The 25,710-nt window shown below is 43.9% G+C and overlaps 1 protein-coding gene across 1 annotated transcript; it reads left to right on the forward strand.

The window, feature by feature from the left end:
• Nucleotides 1-355: 355 nt before the first annotated feature.
• Nucleotides 356-24,638, forward strand: LOC126210622 (cuticle protein 16.5-like). The gene is made up of 5 exons (XM_049939914.1): nt 356-428; nt 8,999-9,142; nt 16,950-17,254; nt 21,905-22,000; nt 24,519-24,638. The coding sequence occupies exons 1-4, from the start codon at nt 414-416 to the stop codon at nt 21,975-21,977; spliced, it is 537 nt and encodes a 178-aa protein (XP_049795871.1). The 5' UTR covers nt 356-413; the 3' UTR covers nt 21,978-22,000; nt 24,519-24,638.
• The last annotated feature ends 1,072 nt before the right edge of the window (nt 24,639-25,710 follow it).

Genomic DNA, 25,710 nt, shown 5'->3' on the forward strand with positions numbered 1-25,710 from the left:
ACAACTCATCGAAAATAGCACATCGTATTACTTCATCACTCTGGATTTATTTCCGATGGCCTGTTGTAGGTGTCTTACCACAAATTTCGATAACGAGTTGGAACTGGTCAGATACGTAACAACGAGCGGGGTGTGGTCATTGGTCTCGCTCCGGTAGGACTGCTGTCTCCCTGTAACCTGTTGGCTGCGTCTCTGTTTTAGGTTACGATGGTCAACGTCTGGGGGCGTGTCCGCGTGTCACGCTGTATCGTGGCCGAGTGTGCATTAAGCGAGAGGCGGCAATTCCGGTATAACTAGTCGCCGTTAATCGTATATAAGAGCTGCGGGCAGCCGCCACCAACACACACGAGTGCACACGTCTACTCACGAAACTTCTTCCCCTCGTTGCGGAGCCCAACACACGCCAGCTCACCATGAACACCGCCATTGTAAGTATACACTGCCGGATAAGTGATTTTGTTGCGAAGCTGGAAATCGTCGCAATGAAATACAGACCTATACCATGGAGGCTAGAAAAGCACATAGTTTCAACGTCACGTCTGTAACGCTATAAACTGAGTCTTTGGGAAGAATGGTTAGTATTCAGAGATACGATATGAGCGATCATTCGAGGCAGGAAATCTAGCAAAAACGGGCCCTAAGACCCATAGCTAAAAACCTATGAGCGTCTTCGATATTCTTCTGCTGCATGCTCTTTGCTTTGCGTATTTTGCCAGCATGTAAAATGAACCAAAACAAGATATAAATTTCCGGTGAACAGGCGCTCTAAAGTGGATACCAACACTCATTCAGCAGAGAAGACGTGTTTCACAGTAGCAAAGATGAACAGATGATCATAATCCTAGAATTATGTGTCTCAGAGCACATGTTTACCACACATTTTCGCTTCGAATGATAGTTCCCGTCGTATATGTGAATGTTGACCACTATTTCTGCGACAACTGTATACTCCTCTGGTTAAGAGTACGGTGGGTGGTGAGGGTAGATCGCCGGCCGGAGTGGCCGAGCGGTTCTAGGCGCTTCAGTCCGGCACCGCGCGGCTGCTACGGTCGCAGGTTCGAATCCTGCCTCGGGAATGGATGTGTCTGATGTCCTTAGGTTAGTTAGGTTTAAGTAGTTCTAAGTCTAGGGGACTGATAAGCTCAGATGTTAAGTCCCATAGTCCCATAGTGCTCAGAGCCATTTGAACCACTGTTTTTTTTTTTTTTTTTTTTTTTTTTTTGAGGGTAGATCAAAACAATATTACTGGTACTGAGCGATAGAGGAACAGAGTGTTTTTGCCTCTGTTTGGTCTTTATTTTGTTATTATATTTATTTTATTCATTGGATTTCAACACGAGATATATTACGGTTGTAGACTAATGTTCGTTTTTCGAATACTCCCTTGTTTTCCTGACCTTATGTCGTGCCTTCACGGGGTGTAAGGATGTCATCTGGATTTGGCAACGTTACTGATAAAGGGTTGTCAGACGGTCCTCGTGTCAGTACCCCTTTTCCCCCGGCATGGAATTTTTTTACCCTATCTGTCTGCGTCTGTGTAGCGATATGAGAATGTATTCGAAATCTTTGTGAATCGTTTAACTGAGGCGAGACGTGGGAACAAGCGTGGTATTCGCCGAGGCGGTTGTGGAAAACCACCTGAAAAACAAATCCAGGATGGCTGGCACAATTGTCCACGCGTTTTCTCAAATACCGATGTGGTTAAACTTCGAGTAGGGGTTTTTCACTAGAACAATGTCGGCCAAGGATTTCCCTCTACATAGCTGGTTTCTTTGATTTCAGTCTGGAGTCACAAAAAATGTCGACGGACTGTAGAGTTCGGCCCTTCCGGATCACCTTCAGATCTGATTGAAAGAGACAAAGTTTTATACAGTGTGAACCAGTAGGGATAGGCAATATTCAGACATATGACAGGAACGACTATTGGGAGCAAATAAGATTTGCAAACATAGACTCCATAAAGAAAAACCTTAAAAGCTATGAGAACTTCGTCTTTGAAACTACGAAACAAGTCTCTTCTACTGCAAGCTCTTTGCGTTCCATTTTTTGAAAGGCGTTCTTTCTTTCTTTTAGGTCATGCATCATCTGATTCTCTTGATGCAGCCCGATACGTTTTTCTCTCCTGTCCATCTCCTCATTACAGAATACCACTGGCAACCTACGTCCTCAATTATTTGCTGGATATATTCCAATCTCTGTCCTCCCTTACAGTTTTTACCGTCTACAGTTCCCCCTAGTACCGGTGATGCCTGATGCCTTCTTCTTCTTTCCAGTGTTTTCCACACTTGTCTTCCTTCTCCGATTCCACGGAGAACCACCTCATCCCTTATCTTGTCAGTCCACCCGATTTTCAGCGTCCATCTGCTGGAATATATTTTTTTCAATTCTCTTCTGTTCAAGTTTCCCCATTGTCCACGATTCACTACCACACAACGCTGTGCTCCAAACGCACATTCTCAGAAATTTCTTGCTCAATTTACGACCTATGTTTGACACCAATAAATTTCTCTTGGCCAGGAGACAGCTGGTCGTATGGACCAAATCAAGAAACAAATGCCCAGTAAACATCGGCCGTAAATTGTGTAGTTTAAGAGCTCTGAGCATTTGCTCATGTTCTCTACTGTGGAACACCTCTCTGCTGCTTAATAAGTGCCCATAGGTCCTAAGGTACACATCTTAGCATCGAATGATGGTTCCTATCCCTGACCACCTGCGAGTTCCTTTATTATGCCAAGATGTTAACGATTGTCAGTGTAAGGCCACTTTGACTTAATTATGTTTTGTGATCATGTAGGTCTACTGGGTCAGTGTTTTACACCGCGTATAACGTAACTTGCGATAGTATTTCAGTATACGTTCTCGGACCATTTCTGTTAGAATTTCGCATGGGACATATGGACCTGCTGAGATATTGCAAGCGCATCTCTGGATTCGTTCGATGTCTCCTGCCATGCCAACTTGATACGTACTCCAATTTGTAGAACTGGTCACGGTAACGTCTTGTAAGCGTTTTCCTTTACAAATGTACGACTCTTTCCCCAATTCTAATTCATGCAACAAATCTGAGCCTTCCATTTCGGCACTGATTTCACGTGTCTGTCCTGTATGACATCGCTCTCTCCTTTGTTGAGTACTTCATTCTGAAGACTGGTTTGATGCAGCATTCTACAGAAGTGGGATCAAGTTGTAGTTTAAAAAAGTAACAGATGAGTGCGATAAGGGTAGAATTTGAAGTAATGAATAAAACTTTATGCCATGCTCGGGACTTGAAGCTGTGTCTCCTGCTTACTAGACAGATGTGCAAATCCCAGCCTTGGCACAAATACTAATCCATTACATTCATTAATTCATTCAGCTTCCATCCGTATCGAAGATAAAGCCGAGACTGAGTTTCCAGGAAAAGTAGTTGCATTAGATTAACCGATGAGCCTTTCATCAGTAAGAAGTTTCCGTGCCATAGTAAGTAATTTTATGGGCTATGAAAGTGCAATCGGTTTTAAAGAACTAGAAACCTATTGCTAATTACCTAGAATTCTGTTGACTGAATAGAAAGGACGGAGATGGTTTACAGACGGAGAGTCCGTCTGGATATGTGCCAACAAGTACCACACTACGTAACACACTCCCAAAAGCTCAAAGACTGAATCCGTCCTTGTGACAACAAATCGAGCATTGTTGGTCGATCAACTTGGCAGGCATATGTCCGACACAACAAGAAAGAAAGCTATTGGATAATCGCTCCTTCAACTTTAATAGTCAGGCATGCTTTTTCTGGCTCAGTGAAAGACTTTCTTTCGATGTAAATCCGCGCACTTAAAATTATCTTCCTTTTCCCAGACTTTATCACGTGTCCTCAGTGGGTCGGCATGTTAATTTATGGATTTGGCAATGTCAGTGGTAGAGACTGGTTGGGTGCCGTTACTGTCACCACCCCTTCTTCTCTCCATCCGAACAGGCCTTGAAAAGCCCAACGGCACCGACCGACCGCCGTGTCGTCCTCATTCGATAAGCGTCCTGGATGTGGGTATGGAGTGGCACGTATTCAGCACAACGCTCTCCCGGCCGTTGTCAGTTTTCGTGATCGAAGCAGTTACTTCTCAGTTGAGTAGCTCCTCTGTTTGCCTAACAACGGCTGAGTGCACCCCGCTTGCCAACAGCACTCTGCCGATCCGGACGCTCATCAATGCAAGTGCTAGCCAAGACCGACAGCGAAATTCGTTTATCTGGCGGGAACCTGTGTTATCACTGCTACAATGTCGTTAGTTCCATCCCTTCTTCCCTGCAATGTAATTTGCGTTCCCCATCTCTTTGTGCCTAGTATTGTCCGATATTAGAGGGTGAAAACGTTTTCGAAGTTTTTGCGGATAGTGTAACAGACAGGACGTGGACACCAGCCTGGTATTCAACTAGACGGAGGAGGGGAAACTGCCTAAAAGCTACATACAAGATGACCCGAAGATCACTCCTCTTCATTAATCCGCCTGGGGGGATTCGATCCAGGGTCGGCGAGCCTCCGCGAATCCCGGAAGCGGCATGCTAACGCGCTCAGATGTCCGACTGTGTGCTCATTTCAAATGATGACAGGGCGAAATTGGTGGAAGCTAAAATAATTCCGTGAGTTCATTTCATTCATTACAATCGGCCATTTTCGAAAGACCATAACGGCGTCATTAATTATTTAAATATTAGAACACCCCACCGGTTACGCTTTGTCATGCGTAGCACGAGCCGTTGCAGTAAACTGTCCCGTTTTCAAGAGGAATTGTTTGCACTATGAGGTAAATATAAATGTTTTGACATTTTTCCACGACAATCTCAGAAAATAGCACTTCGTGCGTTCTTATTCCTTCATAGCGCAAAGATTCGCACATATGCTAACCACGACTCAGTTTTTTTACATGAAATTAAATATGTGTATGTATACACTCTTTTAAAAGTATGACTAATACAGTGAGTCACGGTTAAACATAGATTCATATAAAATGTAATAACATGAGAGGTAGTGGAGATACTCTGTATGTGCATCTTATCAGAGATGGATGTGGGACTCGGCTGTTCCATACAGGCTATCAAATTAAACACCTTTCACCCCTCTAGTTTCCAAAACTATTTTATCAGAACCGAGTCGGAATGTTGCTCCACGTCGCTCAGGGGCCTGAAGATGGCGTAGTAAAACGCCGAAACTGGTAGCCAAACAGAATAATTTTGGAAACTGGACGGTTGAGAAGTGTTTAATTTGACATCTTGTATTTGAGAGCGTTTTTGGCGATATATTTCTGCATGTACGAGGTGTGGCTAGAAAAAAACCGGACTAGTACTGGTGAAACAATAAAACGAATGCAATAAGGCTGAAAGTCGCGTGGCCTGTCACGTGACTCTCGCTCCAGCTACTGCTCGAGTTTCATCTGCCTCCTGCACTCAGTCTGCCCGTGGCGTCTGTTTTAAGTAGTTGACGTTTTGTCTGTGCGTCGGAAAATGTTGAGTGTACAGAAAGAACAGCGTGTTAACATCAAATTTTGTTTCAAACTAGGAAAATCTGCAAGTGAAACGTTTGTAATGTTACAACAAGTGTACGGCGATGATTCTTTATCGCGAACACAAGTGTTTGAGTGGTTTAAACGATTTAAAGATGGCCGCGAAGACACCAGTGATGACACACGCACTGGCAGACCATTGTCAGCAAAAACTGATGCAAACATTGAAAAAATCGGTAAACTTGTTCGACAAGATCGCCGTTTAACAATCAGAGCAGTGTCTGAGTTAACAGGAGTTGACAAGGAAAGTGTCGAACAAGTTTACCGATTTTTTCAATGTTTGCATCAGTTTTTGCTGACAATGGTCTGCCAGTGCGAGTGTCATCACTGGTGTCTTCGCGGCCATCTTTAAATCGTTTAAACCACTCAAACAATTGTGTTCGCGATAAAGAATCATCGCCGTACACTTGTTGTAACATTACAAACGTTTCACTTGCAGATTTTCCTAGTTTGAAACAAAATTTGATGTTAACACGCTGTTCTTTCTGTACACTCAACATTTTCCGACGCACAGACAAAACGTCAACTACTTAAAACAGACGCCACGGGCAGACTGAGTGCAGGAGGCAGATGAAACTCGAGCAGTAGGCGGAGCGAGAGTCACGCGACAGGCTACGCGACTTTCAGCCTTATTGCATTCGTTTTATTGTTTCACCAGTACTAGTCCGGTTTTTTTCTAGCCACACCTCGTATATGTACCATTAGTGGTGCGACAGACATCTAATCTGTATTCCACTTCCTTCGAAGTGTTCTGCAGCATTGCAGGTGTAACATTTGCGGTAGCTGAACGTATACGATGACGCAGATTTGGTAAGTAGGAAATTGGTCATCTGCTGCATTTGACGCTTTACGAACCAAACAGAAGAAAATTAAGTAGCGTAATGTCTGGCCTTCAAGGGGGGGGGGGGGGGCGAGCAGTCGATTTACAACCTTTCCCCATCCAGACATCTCGGAACTCATGATCCAAGGAATCCCTCAAAATGTTCACTAAACTGGATGGTGGGTCATCTTGTTGAAAGACAAGATGGCGCACCACGTCACGAAGAAGTTGCGACACAGCATACAGCTCTAACATGTACGTTGCATTAACTACAGGCTCTACGAAGAAGAATGTGCCTATCACCCTGTCCTTCAACATTCTACACCACACTTTCACTTTCGGACAGTCATCTTCGCATCCTGTCACTGGATGCGGGGAGGGAGTGGGGGTTGGTTGTGCGCGTTTACCGTACCGGAATTGTGGAATGTAGCCTCGTCCGAGATACGGACGAAATCTAGGAATGCCTCGATTTATGACACAATTGTCTCCTTCCTATCCTCAAGCTTGATTTTGAGCTGCAGTTTATACGTCCGTAGGAGCAAACCCTTGTCGATGGCATCATGTACGTTCGAACGAGGTAACTGTAACAGCCTACTTGCTTGTCGGATTGACTCACAAGGGATGGTCCACTGGAAGGAAACGCGGATTAATTCGACAGTAGCCTCTGGAACTGCGTACTTAGCACGGTGGCCCGACATCGAATGAAAATTCGCTGTTTGCCAAAGTCGCTCGACCCATTTCTTGATTGTTACGCGAGTGAGAACATCGTTAATTGGTCGCAGTCGCTACTCACGCCAAAAAAGAAGTTATACCTCTATAACAGACTTTGACACCGGGAGAGAAACCGCACAGAACACCGGGAGAGAAAACACCTTCAGCTGTGGAGCACACAGGGCAACTGACACGCTTTTAGGCGCATGCGTACATGGTAACAAATGCCGTCTCAAGTTATTACATTTCATAGTATTACACTACTGGCCATTAAAATTGCTAAACCACGAAGATGACATGCTACTGACGCGAAATTTAACAGACAGGAAGAAGATGCTGTGATATGCAAATGATTAGCTTTTCAGAGCATTCACACAATGTTGGCGCCGGTGGCGACACCTACAACGCGCTGACATGACGAAAGTTTCCAACCTCGTGTAAGGAGGAGCACTGCGTAACATCACTCTGCCGACTTTGATAAAGGTCCGATTCTAGCCTGTCGCGATTGCTGTTTGTCGTATCGCGACATTGCTGCTCGCGTTGGTCGATGTCCAATGACTGTTAGCAGAATATGGAATCGGTGGGTTCAGGAGGGTAATACGGAACGCAGTGCTGGATCCCAACGGCTTCGTATCACAAGCAGTCGAGATGACAGGCATCTTATCCGCATGGCTCTAACGGATCGTGCAGCCACGTCTCGGTCCCTGAGTCAACAGATGGGGACGTTTGGAAGACAACAACCATCTGCACGAACAGTTCGACGACGTTTGCAGCAGCAGCAGCTCGGAGACCATGGCTGCGGTTACCCTTGACGCTGTATCACAGACAGGAGCGCCTGCGATGGTGTAGTCAGTGACGAACCTGGGTGCACGAATGGCAAAACGTCATTTTTTCGGATGAATCCAGGTTCTGTGTACAGCATCATGATGGTCGTATCCGTGTTTGGCGACATCGCGGTGAACATACATTGGAAGCGTGTATTCGTCATCGCCATCCTGGCGTATCACCCGGCGTGATTGTATGGGGTGCCATTGCTTACACGTCTCGGTCACCTCTTGTTCGCATAGACGGCACTTTGAACAGTGGACGTTACATTTCAGATGTGTTACGACCAGTGTCTCTAACCTTAGTTCGATCCCTGCGAAACCCTACATTTCATTGGGATAATGCAGGTCCTGTATGGGTCTTTCTGGATACAGAAAATGTTCCACTGCTGCCCTAGCCAGCACATTCTCCAGATCTCTCACCAATTGAAAACATCTGGTCAATGGTGAGAGAGCAACTGGCTCGTCACAATACGACAGTCACTACTATTGATGAATTGTGGTATCGTGTTGAAGCTGCATTGGCAGCTGTACCTGTACACGCCATCGAAGCTCTGTTTGACTCAATGCCCACGCGTATCAAGGCCGCTATTACGGCCAGAGGTGGTTGTTCTAAGTACTGATTTCTCTGGATCTATGTACCCAAATTGCGTGAAAATGTAATCGCATGTCAGTTCTGGTATAATATATTTATCCAATGAATACCCGTTTATCATCTGCATTTCTTCTTGGTATAGCAATTTTAATGGCCAGTAGTGTACATGTTAAATCTGGACACCCTGTATTCAGTATGGTTGGCTTATTTCATACTATTACATGTTAAACCGTGACACCCTGTATTTAGTGTGGTTGGCTCATGTAGGCGTAGATATTGGTAAAATACAGGACACGTGTAGGCGATTTAGCTGAACCGTTGCATCACAGAGGAAATTAATCGGATTATTTTTTGATGATTACTTTCCAAAGCTGAACTGGTTTACAATATGAGACCATTCCGGAGTGAATTCGGAGGGCACTCCTCCAACGTTATTTCAGAGGAGACAGTCGTTAATGGCGTCACTGCTTTTTTCTTCTTGTTACTACATCTCGCAACTTTTTTTTTTTTTCAGGTCATCCTGTTCGCTGTAGCCGCCTGCGTGCTGGCCGCTGATAACAAGGAGGCGACCGCTGAGAAGAAGCAGGAGAAGAGGGGACTGCTGGGTCTGGGCTACGGTGGATACGGGTACGGTGCAGCCATAGCCGCTCCTGCAGCGGTGAGTATTCACTGTGCGTTTTCCACTTCTTTCACAGTATCTGACAAGACGACAGTATAGGTAACGGCAGCTGCAAGCGTGCATCTCGTGTAGTTCATTCCAGATAAACTGTAGCACCACCACACGGGCAAATGAGGTCACATACTGATGATTTAAAGCGGGCAGTGCTAAAAGTGTCAGTGGTTTGGTATTGGAATACAGACTTTCTAAGCGTACTTCGTACATGACCTCTTCTCGGGTTGCAGAAAACCTTGTAGACATGACAACCACGGTTGTGAGTAATTATCTTTGGGATTCAGTTGTGTTCCGTACTAACAGATACGAACCGATACCGTGTCACTGAAAAGCGACCAGTAAACCTTTAAAAAGGGGTACGTCAATCAATGAGAATCAGTCGGACGTAGAGATTGGAGTCCATAATAGTCCGTATTTCACAGTGCGCTTTGATGCCACGTGTTTCGGGAATGCGCGTAGACTATAGTTGTAGCTCCACCAACCATTTTGGACTGGGATCCATACGCCCAACTGATATTGATTCGTTGACGTAACGCCACTTAGTAGTTCATTACTTTGATCTGAAAACGAAAGTTGGCGTCCACATTCCAGGCCACTTAGTCCTTATGACGTAGCCACATGTCACCCGAGGATGTCGTTTTCGGTATCACAAAACCGATTGTTTAAATACAGATAAAGGGAAGTATTGTCAGAAGTGTAGTGGTTTTGGGTTGTCACAACGTATCGACAAGGATTGTACTCTTCATTTTCAGGCGAGGAGTTTTACAGATGAAGGGTAAGAAACGTTTCTACAAGACAACACGACACCTTGACTCGGCTGACAGCCAGAAAGGATTTCACCAGTTAGCGGAATGAGTATACAATCGTCCGGTATATGAAAATGTGATCAGACTCCAATCCAAGAAAGATATCCAGTTTCGAGTCATTACACGGCAGGTTAGCAGCTCCAGTTCTTTCCCACAATGTCGCATAGCTTGCTACAATAATGGTTAAACAATGCCCTGTTACAATTCGTAAAGGTAGACCGCAATGTAAAAGAAAGAGCTTGAACTCCTTCAAGTTTAAGTGAAACCAGCACTTCAACATTCCTAGCATCATAAATTATCAACTGGAAGGCATTAAAGTACTTTGACTGAGTTGTTATGATGATACATTTCTACCTTACGAAACAGTAACCATTCGTTCACATTTTACTGAAATAAATTTACTATCTTCCTGATGCAGAGATACTAGAAGTATTAAACAAGTAAATAAATGGGGACAGACTATCTACATATCTAATTTGAGATACTGATACATATGTGCTACCGCAGTTCCATGCATAAGCTATTTTTGAGAACATTAGAACATTTCTCGTGGAGAATATTAGCGGTTGCGATAAAATATTTCAACATTGAATCACAAACAGTTGAATCCAATAAAACATTTATTGACGATGGTAACTAGTTTCCATCCTGCATGCTTTACATGGTCTGAAGATGGCCACATATTCATTCGAACCCGTTACCACTGCCAATAAATATTTCATTGCGGTCAATACTATTTTTTAATTCACTTTTAAAACGCTTCCATAGAATTATTACCGATCCTCGGCTGTATTAAGCCGGTCTTGTGGAGTACTTAAGGGTACATTTTCCCTCTAGCTCAGTCTGTTCCTACGCCAACCCACAGCCGGCCAGTGTGGCCGAGCGATTCTAGGCGCTTCAGTCTGGAACCGCGCAACCGCTACGGTCGCAGGTTCGAGTCCTGCCTCGGGCATGGATGTGTGTGATGTCCTTAGGTTAGTTAGGTTAAAGTAGTTCTAAGTTCTAGGGGACTGATGACCTCCGATGTTAAGTCCCATTGTGCTCAGAGCCATTTAAACCATTTAAGCCAACCCACAGGGCCTGGGCATTACTGGGCGACCTTCAGCCAACTCACAGGCAAGCGCTGATGATACAGCTAACTCGTCAAGTAGCATTGTTACATGTACTCAGCGCATGCGCTAAACACATGGCAAACGCTCCCCACGTGCTCTCGGGCGGTACAGAAAAGTCGCACAGCCTCCACCCCAAGTACCCGACCTATTTTTGAAATGAAACTTCTTATATCTCATATCGCTCACTGCTCTAACTGTTCTGGGACGTGCCTTCCCTGTTCGTAAAAAGGGTGGTGCTCATTCTACAAGTGCTCCTTAAATGGAGTAACTGGAATCTGCTATCCTTCTCTGGACACAAAAATGCTCTCTCAGCTACCCCCTTTGCCCCGCCCGCCAATCCACCATCACCCCCTCTCCCCCCACCCCACCCCCATGCACAATGCTCCACGGTCTAATACGGTTAGTCTATAATTTAAATCTGATAGTTTCTCTGATTAACATATTTTGTATACAAGTCCGGTAACTGACTCCATTATATAAGGCTCCACAGTGGTTAGACAGCATACTTTGTGTGTAATCACCAAAAAATGTTCTGCAGAAAGTTTTGTCAGTGTTTCACGGTCTGCCAAATTTCAGAATTTTAAAATACGGTCATACCATAGTCAACGCCCACTCATCTCTACACCCTGACAAGCAATATAAAGCACCTAGAAAGATAGGAGGAAACAAAAAGAATCTTCACTGGTTGAGGGGGTGTTACGTTATTTCAGTGATTACAAAATCGATTCAAAATTATAAAGAAGTCGACGGTAAAGTCGACTTATCGGTATGACTTTGCAAACCCTGTAGCCAAGATGTATGCACTGATTATGTTGGGAATACTAGCGGTTTCGATAAAATACTGTAAAACTGAATTAGCAAGAGGTAAACACAATAAAATATTTATACACAATGGTAACTACGAGGGCAGTTCAATAAGTAATGCAACACTTTTTTTTCTGAAACAGGGGTTGTTTTATTCAGCATTGAAATACACCAGGTTATTCCCCAATCTTTTAGCTACACAACACTATTTTTCAACGTAATATCCATTCAATGCTACGGCCTTACGCCACCTTAAAATGAGGGCCTGTATGCCTGCACGGTACCATTCCACTGGTCGATGTCGGAGCCAACGTCGTACTGCATCAATAACTTCTTCATCATCCGCGTAGAGCCTCCCATGGATTGCGTCCTTCATTGGGCCAAACATATGGAAATCCGACGGTGCGAGATCGGGGCTGTAGGGTGCATCAGGAAGAACAGTCCACTGAAGTTTTGTGAGCTCCTCTCGGGTGCGAAGACTTGTGTGAGGTCTTGCGTTGTCATGAAGAAGGAGAGTTGAAACTTACTGGCAGATTAAAACTGTGTGCCCGCCCGAGACTCGAACTCGGGACCTTTGCCTTTCGCGGGCAAGTGCTCTATCAACTGAGCTACCGAAGCACGACTGACGCCCGGTACTCACAGCTTTACTTCTGCCAGTACCTCGTCTCCTACCTTCCAAACTTTACAGAAGCTCTCCTGCGAAACTTGCAGAACTAGCACTCCTGAAAGAAAGGATATTGCGGAGACATGGCTTAGCCACAGCCTCGGGGATGTTTCCAGAATGAGATTTTCACTCTGCAGCGGAGTGTGCGCTGATATGAAACTTCCTGGCAGATTAAAACTGTGTGCCCGACCGAGACTCGAACTCGGGACCTTTGCCTTTCGCGGGCAAGTGCTCTACCAACTGAGCTACCGAAGCACGACTCACGCCCGGTACTCACAGCTTTACTTCTGCCAGTACCTCGTCTCCTACCTTCCAAACTTTACAGAAGCTCTCCTTTCTTTCAGGAGTGCTAGTTCTGCAAGTTTCGCAGGAGAGCTTCTGTAAAGTTTGGAAGGTAGGAGACGAGGTACTGGCAGAAGTAAAGCTGTGAGTACCGGGCGTGAGTCGTGCTTCGGTAGCTCAGTTGTTAGAGCACTTGCCCGCGAAAGGCAAAGGTCCCGAGTTCGAGTCTCGGTCGGGCACACAGTTTTAATCTGCCAGGAAGTTTCATATCAGCGCACACTCCGCTGCAGAGTGAAAATCTCATTCTGGGAAGGAGAAGTTCGTTCAGATTTTTGTGCCTACGAACACGCTGAAGTCGTTTCTTCAATTTCTGAAGAGTAGCACAATACACTTCAGAGTTGATCGATTGACCAGGGGGAAGGACATTGAACAGAATAACCCCTTCAGCGTCCCAGAAGACTGTAACCATGACTTTACCGGCTGAGGGTATGGCTTTAAACTTTTTCTTGGTAGGGGAGTGGGTGTGGCGCCACTCCATTGATTGCCGTTTTGTTTCAGGTTCGAAGTGATGAACCCATGTTTCATCGCCTGTAACAATCTTTGACAAGAAATTGTCACCCTCAGCCACATGACGAGCAAGCAATTCCGCACAGATGGTTCTCCTTTGCTCTTTATGGTGTTCGGTTAGACAACGAGGGACCCAGCGGGCACAAACCTTTGAATATCCCATCTGGTGAACAATTGTGACAGCACTACCAACAGAGATGTCAAGTTGAGCACTGAGTTGTTTGATGGTGATCCGTCGATCATCTCGAACGAGTGTGTTCGCACGCTCCGCCATTGCAGGAGTCACAGCTGTGCACGGCCGGCCCGCACGCGGGAGATCAGACAGTCTTGCTTGACCTTGCGGCGATGATGACACACGCTTTGCCCAACGACTCACCGTGCTTTTGTCCACTGCCAGCTCACCGTAGACATTCTGCAAGCGCCTATGAATATCTGAGATGCCCTGGTTTTCCGCCAAAAGAAACTCGATCACTGCCCGTTGTTTGCAACGCACATCCGTTACAGACGCCATTTTAACAGCTCCGTACAGCGCTGCCACCTGTCGGAAGTCAATGAAACTATACGAGACGAAGCGGGAATGTTTGAAAATATTCCACAAGAAATTTCCGGTTTTTTCAACCAAAATTGGCCGAGAAAAAAAATGTGTTGCATTACTTATTGAACTGCCCTCGTAGTTTCGGTCATAATGTGAGCTTCTTCATACTTTATACACCATGATGGCAGGCGGTGGAGGTGAGTCGAGCAGGTGTCAGTGTTCCACAAATCTCTAGCCAAGCTGTGTGCACTAACTACATCGGGAATTATCTCAAAAAGGTGCAGTATCCTCTCCAGGGGCAAGGTGACCCACAGCCCGTGTAACTCGTCCTTGATACCCTGCATACTGACACCGAGGTGGAGTTGATGTGCAATCAGGGACAGACCTGGAGATGTTGCGGATCATGACAGTACTTAAACATCATACAAAGTTGATGAGGAATGTGGTGTGTGAACGAGCATAGCTCAATGATAAACGGCACAACAACATTGGGGCATGAGAAGTAACCCATAAGAACGGGGGATGTCCGTGATGTACCACTGTGCTCTCAGGAGTTTCTTCAATCACTGGCAGCTGTGATACGAAGTCATACCTGAAAACTCCCCATACCATGATGTACCGAGTAACACTGATGTCAGTCTCTGAAATATCTGAAGAATCTAAACTCTCTCCACTCGCCGGAGGCGGCTATACAGGACAGCGCGGAAGCGCTGTTCATTGCTGAACGCAACGCGAAGCCGTTCATCATCCTTGCTTGACAGTAACAGCATCACTCCAAACGTACCAGGTCTTGTGATAATGGCGGTCCACGTATGGGGCGGAAAATTACCAGCCAGTTTGCTGCTGATCCCAAACCAATGGCTCAGGATGACACAAAATGTTGCACGTTCTCCATTGCTTGTTATCGGATGTCAGGCGCTGATGTGAAGGGGTTTCGGTGTGGTTGGTGCCCAATGAGGAGATCCTCTCCTGTTACGGTCAGATGTATCGGCCAGAAGCTTGACAACGAGTATGTTTGCCTTCACGTTGCTATGCAGTACAACATCGGGCCGCTGTCACAGCCTACTGCCTCACAAATCTGGATATTCAATCAGCTGGCCAAAGGAGCCCATAGTGAGAATCCTTTGAAACTGACTCTTTTTGGTAACGCTGTCTTACGCGAGTATCTGTCTCCATTGTGTCCTTCACAGTGGTCACTCTGATACTCTTCACACTCGTTGTATGTCCTATCAGACCAGATGATAACACTAAACATTTACAACATCTATACATTCTAATGGCTTTTGTGACCGTCACTAAGAATTACAACTGTAATTCTTTACATATAATTTTAAACCAAGAGACACCACAAGCTAAAACACTTATACGTAGTTTACAGAAGACTGAAGCACTAAAACAGACTGAAACCTCGTTAATCCAGGATAGCTCTATTGTTTGAGGTCCTTGTAGACTCAGACTGTCAGTTTCGCACCATTTGTAGTTTCCTATTCTGGTGCATCCCAGTATAAAAATTTTCAATACTATTTAACAGCGAATAAGTAATTACGTAATCAGGATCAATTATTTGTGGATTGACAAATTCAAAAAAATATATGAAATTGGACATACTGGTTAAACCATGTCGAATTTCGTATGATTTTCAAATCAGCCAATCCACAAACGAAATATTTCCACTATATGATTACTTACTTGTTGTGTTAATAGTATCAGTAATATTTACACAGAGATGCACCATAAGACGCAGTCAGAGTCCACGAGAGTTTCAATAAATACAGCTGTAGTGCGTTAACGAGCTTTTATTCAGCTTCTCCTTCAACAGTTTTGCCCTTTTTACCATCAGAATTGACCGTTTGAAAGCTGTATAAGATATGTGTAACCATTTATATACGCACTGGTGGTATGTATCTGTACAGAGTGACATTGTCATTCGACCACGTCTTGTATGTGCTTCACCTTTGCGCAGGCGGTGAATTTTCAAATTACGGAAATGAGGTGTATACTCTATTAAAATTCTTAAGTCTGTCAGTTGAAGATAAGATGCTGAACCAAGGAGCGGAACGAAAATGATTCTAGCAGATTTGTGGTGTTTATGTATAACAAAATGTCAGGTACTAAGTGATACACACTTGAGTGTCTTTAGCTCATAACCTTACTTCATATAATTCTTCAGTTAAATGTCAATTGGCTAATAAACATACTTCTGCTAACACGAGAATGTAGCTTGTCATTTACCTGCTGGATACGAGACACGCCAAAAACACGTTACTCTTGTGCAAAGCTATGACTTAATTTGACAGTCAAGCACAGATCTTGCTTCTGTGAACTCTCGAATTTGTGTTAACATTTATTGGGAAGTAAAGTACACATAGGCCTCAGGCTAAACGGATCCATCACACCTTGCATGTCGTGATTCACACCGATCGCATAATTTTCATTACATTACATCCCACATTGATTTCACAACTACAGATATTACATGTCATCAAAATTCCCCACCCCAGGCGTATAACGCCATAACAAGGTTTTGTAATTGATATCTAGTTAGTTACAACAGTCTTATTAAACGTTAAATATTTCATGAACATTTATAGCAGGAATATTTTAGTGGTAGAAAGATCGTCTACACCCAAAACTTACTTTATTTACAAAATGCCACATGTGGTAGGTAAATCAAGCGATATCATGTCATAAACAGCTTTATGGACCATATGTTCTTATACTGTGTTGGGACGTCAAGAAAACATGTAGAGCTGCAATAAGCGCACCAAATACTAACGTATATGAGATTTTAATCGCCTGAATATGGGCTGTGATACTCAATAAGGTGACTTACATTTTTACCTTCAGGTCTATGAAATTTCATTTGTTTCATGGATCCACCAATTAAATTTCTGTCTATTGTTCATTAATGAAATTAACACGTCAGATATTATCATGTTTCATGTACCCTTTTCTAAATTACTTGACAGGTAACGTCTTTGCTGCTGTCCTGTATCAGATTATATCTCTGTCTTTCCTGCAGGTTGGCTACGCCGCTGCCCCCGCCATTGCTGCCGCCCCCGCTGTCAGCTACGCCGCCCCCGCCATTGCTGCCGCCCCCGCTATCAGCTACGCCGCCCCAGCCATCGCTGCTGCTCCTGCAGTCAGCTACGCCGCCCCTGCCATTGCTGCGGCTCCTGCAGTTAGCTACGCTGCCCCCGCGATCAGCTACGCCGCCCCCGCAATCGCCGGAGTAGCAGCTGCTCCGGCAATTTCCTACGCCGCCCCAGCCATCGCCGCTGCTCCAGCCATCTCGTACGCTGCTGCTCCAGCCCTTAGCTACGCGAGGTAACAATTTTCTCTCAGTTATACTGACCTCTAGCTTTATTGTCAAAAAACAAACATACAAATTCACAATCATATTAGGTAATAAGCACATTAGACTTAGATAATACAACATGTTGTGTATGACTTCGTACACAGCGGTGAGGATAGGTGGGCTGTCGAGTGGTGTGGCAAATCTTGTCATAGTAAAGCTGAACAGGAGCAGAAATGATTAGTGAACAGGTCAACACAGTAAACAGAAGATTTACTAACTTGAGGTGTGGCTCAGCGGGCGTGCATTATTGGGTTCACCGGATCCCGCACTATCGCTGTCAGCATCTGATGGAAACTTGCAGTTCCGCGGCCAGATGTAACGCCCATGGAGTGGTATCGATAGGTGATACCGCAAACGCATACATTGTATTTATATCTTCATATGACATGATGCAAGGTTCCAGGATGGTGTGCAGGATCTTGGACACTGTAAGTACTAAATCGAGTTGGTTGTGATTCACTTCTGTCCACATTCACAATATATACCACCAACATCCAAGTCTACTTCCTTCAAGTTATACCGGGAACTTCCTATTTTGGAATGTTACCTGTGTACTGACTTCTGCATATACCAGCTTTCAACGGATCTGGGTCTCCGCTGCACAGCTGCTGTCATGCACACTTGCGGAGTTGAGTGTTCTGTCCTCTCCTTATACAGTTTCAAGCCGCACCGCCTGTAAGGGCATGTTAAGCCTCCCAGGAGTCCACGGAAAGCTGTTTCCGTACCTTAGTCACTGACGAGGGCTGGCATGTCCGTGAAACATGTAGGCGTTGTTGAACCTCACTTTTAGATTCCATTTATCAGCAGCCACTTCTTAGCATACAGAGTCAAGTTAGCAAATGCTATTTGGCTTGAGGCAGCCATTAGCCTACGTGCGAAGTTTGTTGAGCGCTGTTATAGCATGATCTAAACCCGATTACAGAGGCATATTCTGCTACAGGAAACCATAGAACCTCTGCAGCTTCACGGAACTGTGGAGGGTGTGATCTCCATTTTTACGCTATCAAGCCCAGTTGACTACATAAACCAAATATTCTCTTCCAACATTGTACTCCTCCTTCCTGACGCCTTCAATCAGGTATCCTCATCTACAATAGCTCTTTGCATGGTTAATAAGTTGATTTCTTCCTTGGCCTTGATGCTGACCCATTTTCGACCAGACCCATACCATTTGAAGGAAGATACACTGCTGTCATTGGAGACGGATGTAATTGACTAGCGTCCATATGAATGGTACAACCTGCTCACACAAATCTCATGTATCTTATTAGGTGTACGACATTTTACCTGCGCTGCTTTTCATGTAGCTCACAACTACACTATCTGGAAAAAAAATCCCGAACCTCTATTTAAAACGTAGCAAACTACTGCATGTCACTCGCCGTTATAAAACGAGATGGTGAGTACTGTGTTATCAGTAGAGCAGCAGTAAGAGGAGAATGCACTGATCAAGAGAGCTAAGTGGCTTCGAATGTGAACTAGTCAATGAATCCAGAATGAGATTTTCACTCTGCAGCGGAGTGTGCGGTGATATGAAACTTCCTGGCAGATTAAAACTGTATGCCCGACCGAGACTCGAACTCGTAAAGCTGTGAGGACCGGACGTGAGTCGTGCTTCGGTAGCTCAGATGGTAGAGCACTTGCCCGCGAAAGGCAAAGGTCCCGAGTTCGAGTCTCGGTCGGGCACACAGTTTTAATCTGCCAGGAAGTTTCATATCAGCGCACACTCCGCTGCAGAGTGAAAATCTCATTCTGGAAACATCCCCCAGGCTGTGGCTAAGCCATGTCTCCGCCATATCCTTTCTTTCAGGAGTGCTAGTTCTGCAAGGTTTGCAGGAGAGCTTCTGTAAAGTTTGGAAGGTAGGAGACGAGATACTGGCAGAAGTAAAGCTGTGAGTACCGGGCGTGAGTCGTGCTTCGGTAGCTCAGATGGTAGAGCACTTGCTCGCGAAAAGCAAAGGTTCCGAGTTCGAGTCTCGGTCGGGCACACAGTTTTAATACTCAATGAATGTCAGTTGAGTAGCATATCGATAAGGAACATTACGTTTCGGTTGTCAACCGAAAATATTTGAGATGTATAGTTAAATTCATGTTTGTTTAAATGTCGTTGTTTGCAGGTATGGTACACACTGAAACCCCATCGCCACAGTATTGTACCACAGCGCTAGGTGTCCGCTTGATCAAAATATAAGTTATACTATTTTCTGGTAGTGATAATTATTACTTTATCAGTACTACTCGTACATCTGTAAAGGCAGAGATCTATTTTCAGTACACTACTACTTGTGATGCCACTTCATAATCAACTCTGCCACTAGCTAACACGTATTATCGGTTCTTGAATGTAAGCTAATTTGTAGAACAAGTGTATAGTGAGGTAGGTTGAAGTATGAATCGTCCCCTTTTTAACAATTATACATAAGACTGTGCTTTAACTGACACACATTATTTTTTTTAGCGCAACGCAATCTGACTTTCAGTAATCGCTACAAAGAATGGCCCTGACTAACATTAAACTATTCCTTTCACAAATCACTTACCTCACAAAAATCCTCGCTACTCAAGCTACTGCAATACAGCGAGCGCCACTACTGCCAGCTAAATAAAAGATTCAAACTACTGAAGGCACTAACTACTGATAGGCATAGGTGGCAAATGAGAGATTTTAATAGAGAACAAACAATGTATTTACCTTAATAGTCATAATATATATAGCAGTTCATGACAAATTACAAAACTCCGCCATCTCTCTCCCCACATCCACCACTGCTGGCGGCTCACCTCCAACTGCGCAACGCTACGCGTTGTTCACAGCCAGCTGCCTAACACTACAATGGCGAGTATTACAACAATCCAAAGCAGCCACAGACTGCACACAGCACAGCCAGTGATTTTCATACAGAGGTGGCGTTACCAATAAAAAAACCTAAACAGCCTACTTACAGTAGGCACTACCTAAAGTATTGCACCATGTTACTGGGCACTTGTTGAATAGCAAACTACACATCTCCGCTGTGAACTGCACACACAGCAAACTGTACATAAAAATATTTCTTTGTTTTCTGCAGTCACTGTAGACTGCAAAGTTTTAGCTGAAATTGATTCCTTTGTTTTATACCACCAAATATTAAATCTGAATTGATAGTAAGATTTCGAAGGTCCTTTAAGGGGTCTCTATTTGTTCCACTCAGTATTATTATTGTTCTATACTACTAAATACACGCATAATTATCTTCTTGAGTAAGATAACAGGGCGTGAAAATAGGGAGAGGAAAGAAAGTCCGGAAACATTGCCTTTAGGTCCAATTAATTAGACACACTTCAATTAGGAAAACACCTTGAACTTTTTTATCAATGTTGTAATTCGATATGAACTTCTCACCCATCTGATCCAAAGGATTTGACTCATAGTTTTTCTTTTAATGTATGACCAGTTCAGCAACTAGCAGTTCAAATTGCTTGGAACTGCATAACAGTTGTCGCAGGGAGGTTGAACTTGTTTGCCATGAACTAGACATAAATCTGTTCAGCTACCATCGTCTCAGAGTCTAGTCAGGACGAACCTTGATTAGTAATTCTCCTGTCGTCACCAGACATTCTCATACTATAGCCGCTTTCTCAAAAGCTTTTCAAGAGACAAAGGAGTGAAATCAGTTATTACGGGACGCACTTACACCCAGTTTTAGAATTTTCTTGGAATAAACAACGAGGCATTAGCTGATTCCAAATGCTTGAGTTCATGGAAAATCCCATGCTCTGTGTCAAATGATCGGTAAGTAAGTTACGGAATGAAACTAAACCGGAGAGACAAGAGAGGTGGAACTCGATGTGTTTCGCAAATCTTATGACAGGCTTCTAGGGGTTGTAGTGGGGATAATACTTTGGTAGGGAAACCATGTTAGGAAATGGTCCAGTTTGGATACGAAATATGTTTGAAAATCAGATAACTGCCAAGACTCCAGCTTCACGGTACGCAAGCAAACTGAGAAGTGGGCACCGTCGTCATTGCCTGTTGTAATTATGACATCACACAGCACTTGTCTTCCGAGTACAGTAACGACTAAGAGAAACCGGTAGCATCGCTACGGGGACTGTTGAGTGTGGTGCTCCACGAAGCACTCTCGGCTTTCAAGAGGACGACCTTCGTCATATAGAGGGGAACCCGACGATGAAACTCGAACCACTGCCCATGGCAGAGGATCCTGTACAGAACACGGGTAAGAGTTCACTCTCTCCCCTGTGTGGGTACTGTGAAGAGCCAGTTTGAAAGTGATCCGATCTTCAAACTTATTTTACAATCAAAAGAAAAGTTTTCCGACATGCGTTCTTTATCGAAACTTTGTCTAAGAAATTCCCTCCAGAACCACTACAAGGCTGCAATATCAATTGTAAAACTCCGTGTGGATTCTGTACTTGTGACAACTTGTGCCTCTGAGTTTGAACCTTATTAACAGAATTCCTCAAAACATCTTTTCAGATACAAACAAAACTAACACAGCTAGAGCTAAATAAGATACAGACCATAGTTCATATGGCGAGGTAGATATTATGGAGTCAGCAACATAACAAGACAAGTACCTGTATTTTGTGACGTCAGCGGCTATCCTCCTCTGTTTCAGGTACGCTTCTTCCCTGAGCTACGGTGCCTATGGTGCTTATGGAGCGTCCTACTCCAGATACGCCCTGCACTAAATGGAACCCCATCTATACATCAGGTAACTCAGCAATACCCTCATGCCTTCTCAAAATATCTGCACCTTCCTACCTTTTTTCCTTGAAGTGTCTAACATTACAGAGTAGTTGCCATGTTTCAGGGAGGGATGTGTCAACTATGTACCTTGAAAATTATCCACGGCGTTTCCATAAGAGCGTGCAAAAATTTAACAGGACGTAGAGGATGATCCACTGAAGACATTTTAAATAGTTACAGTTAATTGCAAATGCCATCATTCACAGAATGAACGTACCATTCGTACTGTATCTTGTAAAACGTGCAGAACTGACGGCCATCAACCTCAGCACAACGCAATGGCTGCATGACTTTGGTGAAGAAGATTGTGAGACACCCTGACAAATATCCCCTTTGTGTTTCGAACCACGTCACAGGTAATGATCGAAAAAGACGAAATGAATTAAAATTTGTGAGTACACCACTGCAGTACGATGGTCGACATTCCTGCACGAACTACATAATGTGAGTGCCCCCCCCCCCAATAAAAACTTCAATTAATTTTTCCCTACATATTGTCTCTACTGCCAGGACTCTCCGATATTGGCAAGCACCCCAGCATTCGTCTGCCTCGATCATTATCGTAGATAATAAAAAGAGACTTAAATGTCTCAGCGAAACCTTTAATTATAAGATCTATGAGATCACCGATGGTACAATGAAGTCCCATTACGTCCAACGCTGGGGTGCTTGCCAGTAGCGGAGAGCCCTGGCAGTAGTGACAACATGTAAGGGAAAAGGTATTTGAAGTTTGCGTTGGGGAGGCCATTCAGCTTCGGTGGTTCGTGCAGCAATGTTGACCATCGTATTGCGGTAGTCTAATGATTAGCGTTCGTCCTTACGAAGCATGAAAACCCGCGTTCGAGTCCCACCACAGCACAAATTTCAATTCATTTCGTCTGCTTCGATCATTATCGTAGATCATAAAAAGAGACTTAAATGTCTCAGGGAAACGTTTAATTATAACATCACAAGTAGTTACAATTTAGGCAACCAATTCCACCATCTCTGTATCCACTGGTGTCTCATACTCAAGTGACTTTATGTATCACCATAGGAAATACTAAAGGAGATTCAGTTAAGGCCCTAGCACCCCATGGAATAGGACCTCCCAACATGGCGATCAGGAAATACAGCTCTGAGATGTTTGCGTACACCCACAGTGAGCCGGCGCGGTGCAAAGTCATGCTGTATCCACACCCTCTCACGAACACCCAGAGCTACGTTCTCCAGCAACTGAGGCAGAAATGTTTGCACAAAACTCAAGTAGGAGTGGCCATTCAGACGGGCAAGTAGATTTCCAAGTAACCAGGCTCGTCCTCTTTGTTTCCTTGAATGAAGTAGAGAATGTACACGTCAATAAACAGAACAGTACATGTGGCCGGCCGCTGTGGCCGAGCGGTCCTAGGTGCTTGAGTCCGGAACCGCGCTGCTGCTGCAGTCGCTGGTTCGAATCCTGCCTCGGGCATGGATGTGTGTGATGTCCTTAGGCTAGTTAGGTGTAAGTAGTTCTAAGTTCTAGGGGGGTCATGACCTCAGATGTTTAGTCCTATATTGCTTAGAGCCATTTGAACCATTTGAAGAACAGTACGTGTAAACTTGTACGAATGTTAGCCGTAAATAAGATGGAAAACGGTAACGCTAGAGAAAACGGTGGACAAGTTTACTTTCACATCTGCTTAAGCTGCCTTATCTTACCTCAGGTTCCCTACTTCAAATTGTTCAGTGGAACATTCTCTATGTCCCGTTAAATTTTTGCACGCTCTTACAGAAACACCCTGCGTAAATTGGTGATTTATAAGTATCCATCAGTACTATACGGTTGCATAATGTACAGTTTTACACAGTTTCTGACTCGCGTAAATAGCGAAACAGTGTGTCACGTTGTTACCTCACTTCTAAGTAGCAGAACAATGTCGTTGGATGAAATAAACGATGAACAAACCATAAACATATTCGTCTGAATTAATTTGAGGTACTGGATGCGTTCTCAGTTTGAACTAAATATATTTGAATAACATTAAGCATTTCGTGGCTCTGTCATATTTCGCATGCAGCGATAAACGTAATATACGCCGTCGTTAGAGCATTTGTAACGGTTGCTTCAACTTTCTCTCTTGTTGAGAAATGATCTGTGAAGACTTGTTGGTGGACTCAAAGGCTTTGGATAAGTATGTAACCTTAGAACATTGTTCCGTTGGTAGGGCGATGTTTGCCTAACACATGTTTCATCCTGAGGTCAACTGCTTTAGAATGGTGACAGTATTTGGTATATGAAATCATATAACATGTCCCACTGTAGTGCTGTCGGAATAAAGTCACAGGCAACCAATCAAAATAATGTGATTTTTAAGCTAAAAGTGAGGATTACCTGCTACCACGAAATGTTCCGAATAGTTTCAGCAATTAAAACCGAGGCTGAGACGCTTTCAAAAGGTGTAATGTTAATACTGAACTATACGTATCAGTACCTTCATTTAGCATGTTTGTTTTTTTGTTTTCAGGTTGGCGGCACTAAATTCCGGAGTGCAGCATTTTCTACGATTGTTACCAAAACGCAGGACGTGCTCAAATACCCTCATGTGACAAATACCCTCATAGCTAAATAAATTTTTTCAAACAAATGAACCTGTTGTTTCCCCTTATTAAATACAGCAGTGCCCGATAAACGTCATCTTTCATCAGAAAATCTGACACGAGCTACCTCTGAAACATTAAAAAGGATAATGGGGAAAAAAAGGCAGAATTTTCATCTTATACGCTACATCTTAGTCAACAATAGAAGTCTTCACCTCATTTTATTCGAAATGACTTTCAACCCTTGGCGTATTCCTATTAACTGTGTCGCATCTTTTAGAATTCTACACGCATAGAAAATAGTAATATCACAGGAATTACCTGTGGAAACAACGGAATGGACGGGGATGCAATTGTGAAACGGAAAAGTTAACACCGTAGTAATGTCAGAGGAAAGGATATGTGACGAAATTATTCCTAGTGTGTATATTTACCCTTTTTCTAAAAAATTATATGAAAAAAAACCTAAGTGTTGTACGAATGTGTTGTACACGTATATTTTCCGTTGTGTGCTTGCTACGCCGAGAGAGAACAATATCTGTTTAAAATCAGAGGAAGATACAGTTGAACAAAAGTGGCAAGAGAGTGAGAAAACTGAATGAAAATGAGAGTGTGAACCACTGAGGTACCAACAGTTATTGAACAACGTAACAATGTGTACAACAGTGCAGAAAAAAGACCTTGTCATTGCAAGTGATTAAACTTGCTGAAATTCTCCAAGGAATTTTGGGAGTATAGATGGTTTGATATGTGTACTTTTCAGGTAAGCAGTTTGATTCTAGCCATTTTGCCTCACAAGAGCGTAATTAATTATATCATTGTATGTTCACTCAAAATCAAGGACGCCACGACATCTTGTCAAAATCAATGGACGCAGCGATTGCAATTTCACTCGTCGTCTACATACGTCACAACCTCGGAGAGACTTCTTTGCACATATCTTTGGGAATCGAGAGACACTGGCATTAAAAGTGAAGTAAACAGTGAGGTGTACATAGCAAGAGAGAACACGCAATTTAATGGCACTCTTCTCTTATGTAGCCAAAACTAAACTTTTTACTTAAAAGGACACTCTCCAGTTCCCAATGTAGCGTAAGTCCTTCTCTTCCTCTGTTTCGT

The sequence above is a fragment of the Schistocerca nitens genome, chromosome 10 (genome assembly GCF_023898315.1).
Source record: "Schistocerca nitens isolate TAMUIC-IGC-003100 chromosome 10, iqSchNite1.1, whole genome shotgun sequence".
Lineage (NCBI taxonomy): Eukaryota > Metazoa > Arthropoda > Insecta > Orthoptera > Acrididae > Schistocerca > Schistocerca nitens.

Coding starts and splice junctions, on each gene's coding strand:
- LOC126210622 (XM_049939914.1), top strand. Junction 9,143..16,949: donor CCATAGCCGCTCCTGCAGCG/GTGAGTATTCAC, acceptor TCTTTCCTGCAG/GTTGGCTACGCCGCTGCCCC. Junction 17,255..21,904: donor CCAGCCCTTAGCTACGCGAG/GTAACAATTTTC, acceptor CCTCTGTTTCAG/GTACGCTTCTTCCCTGAGCT.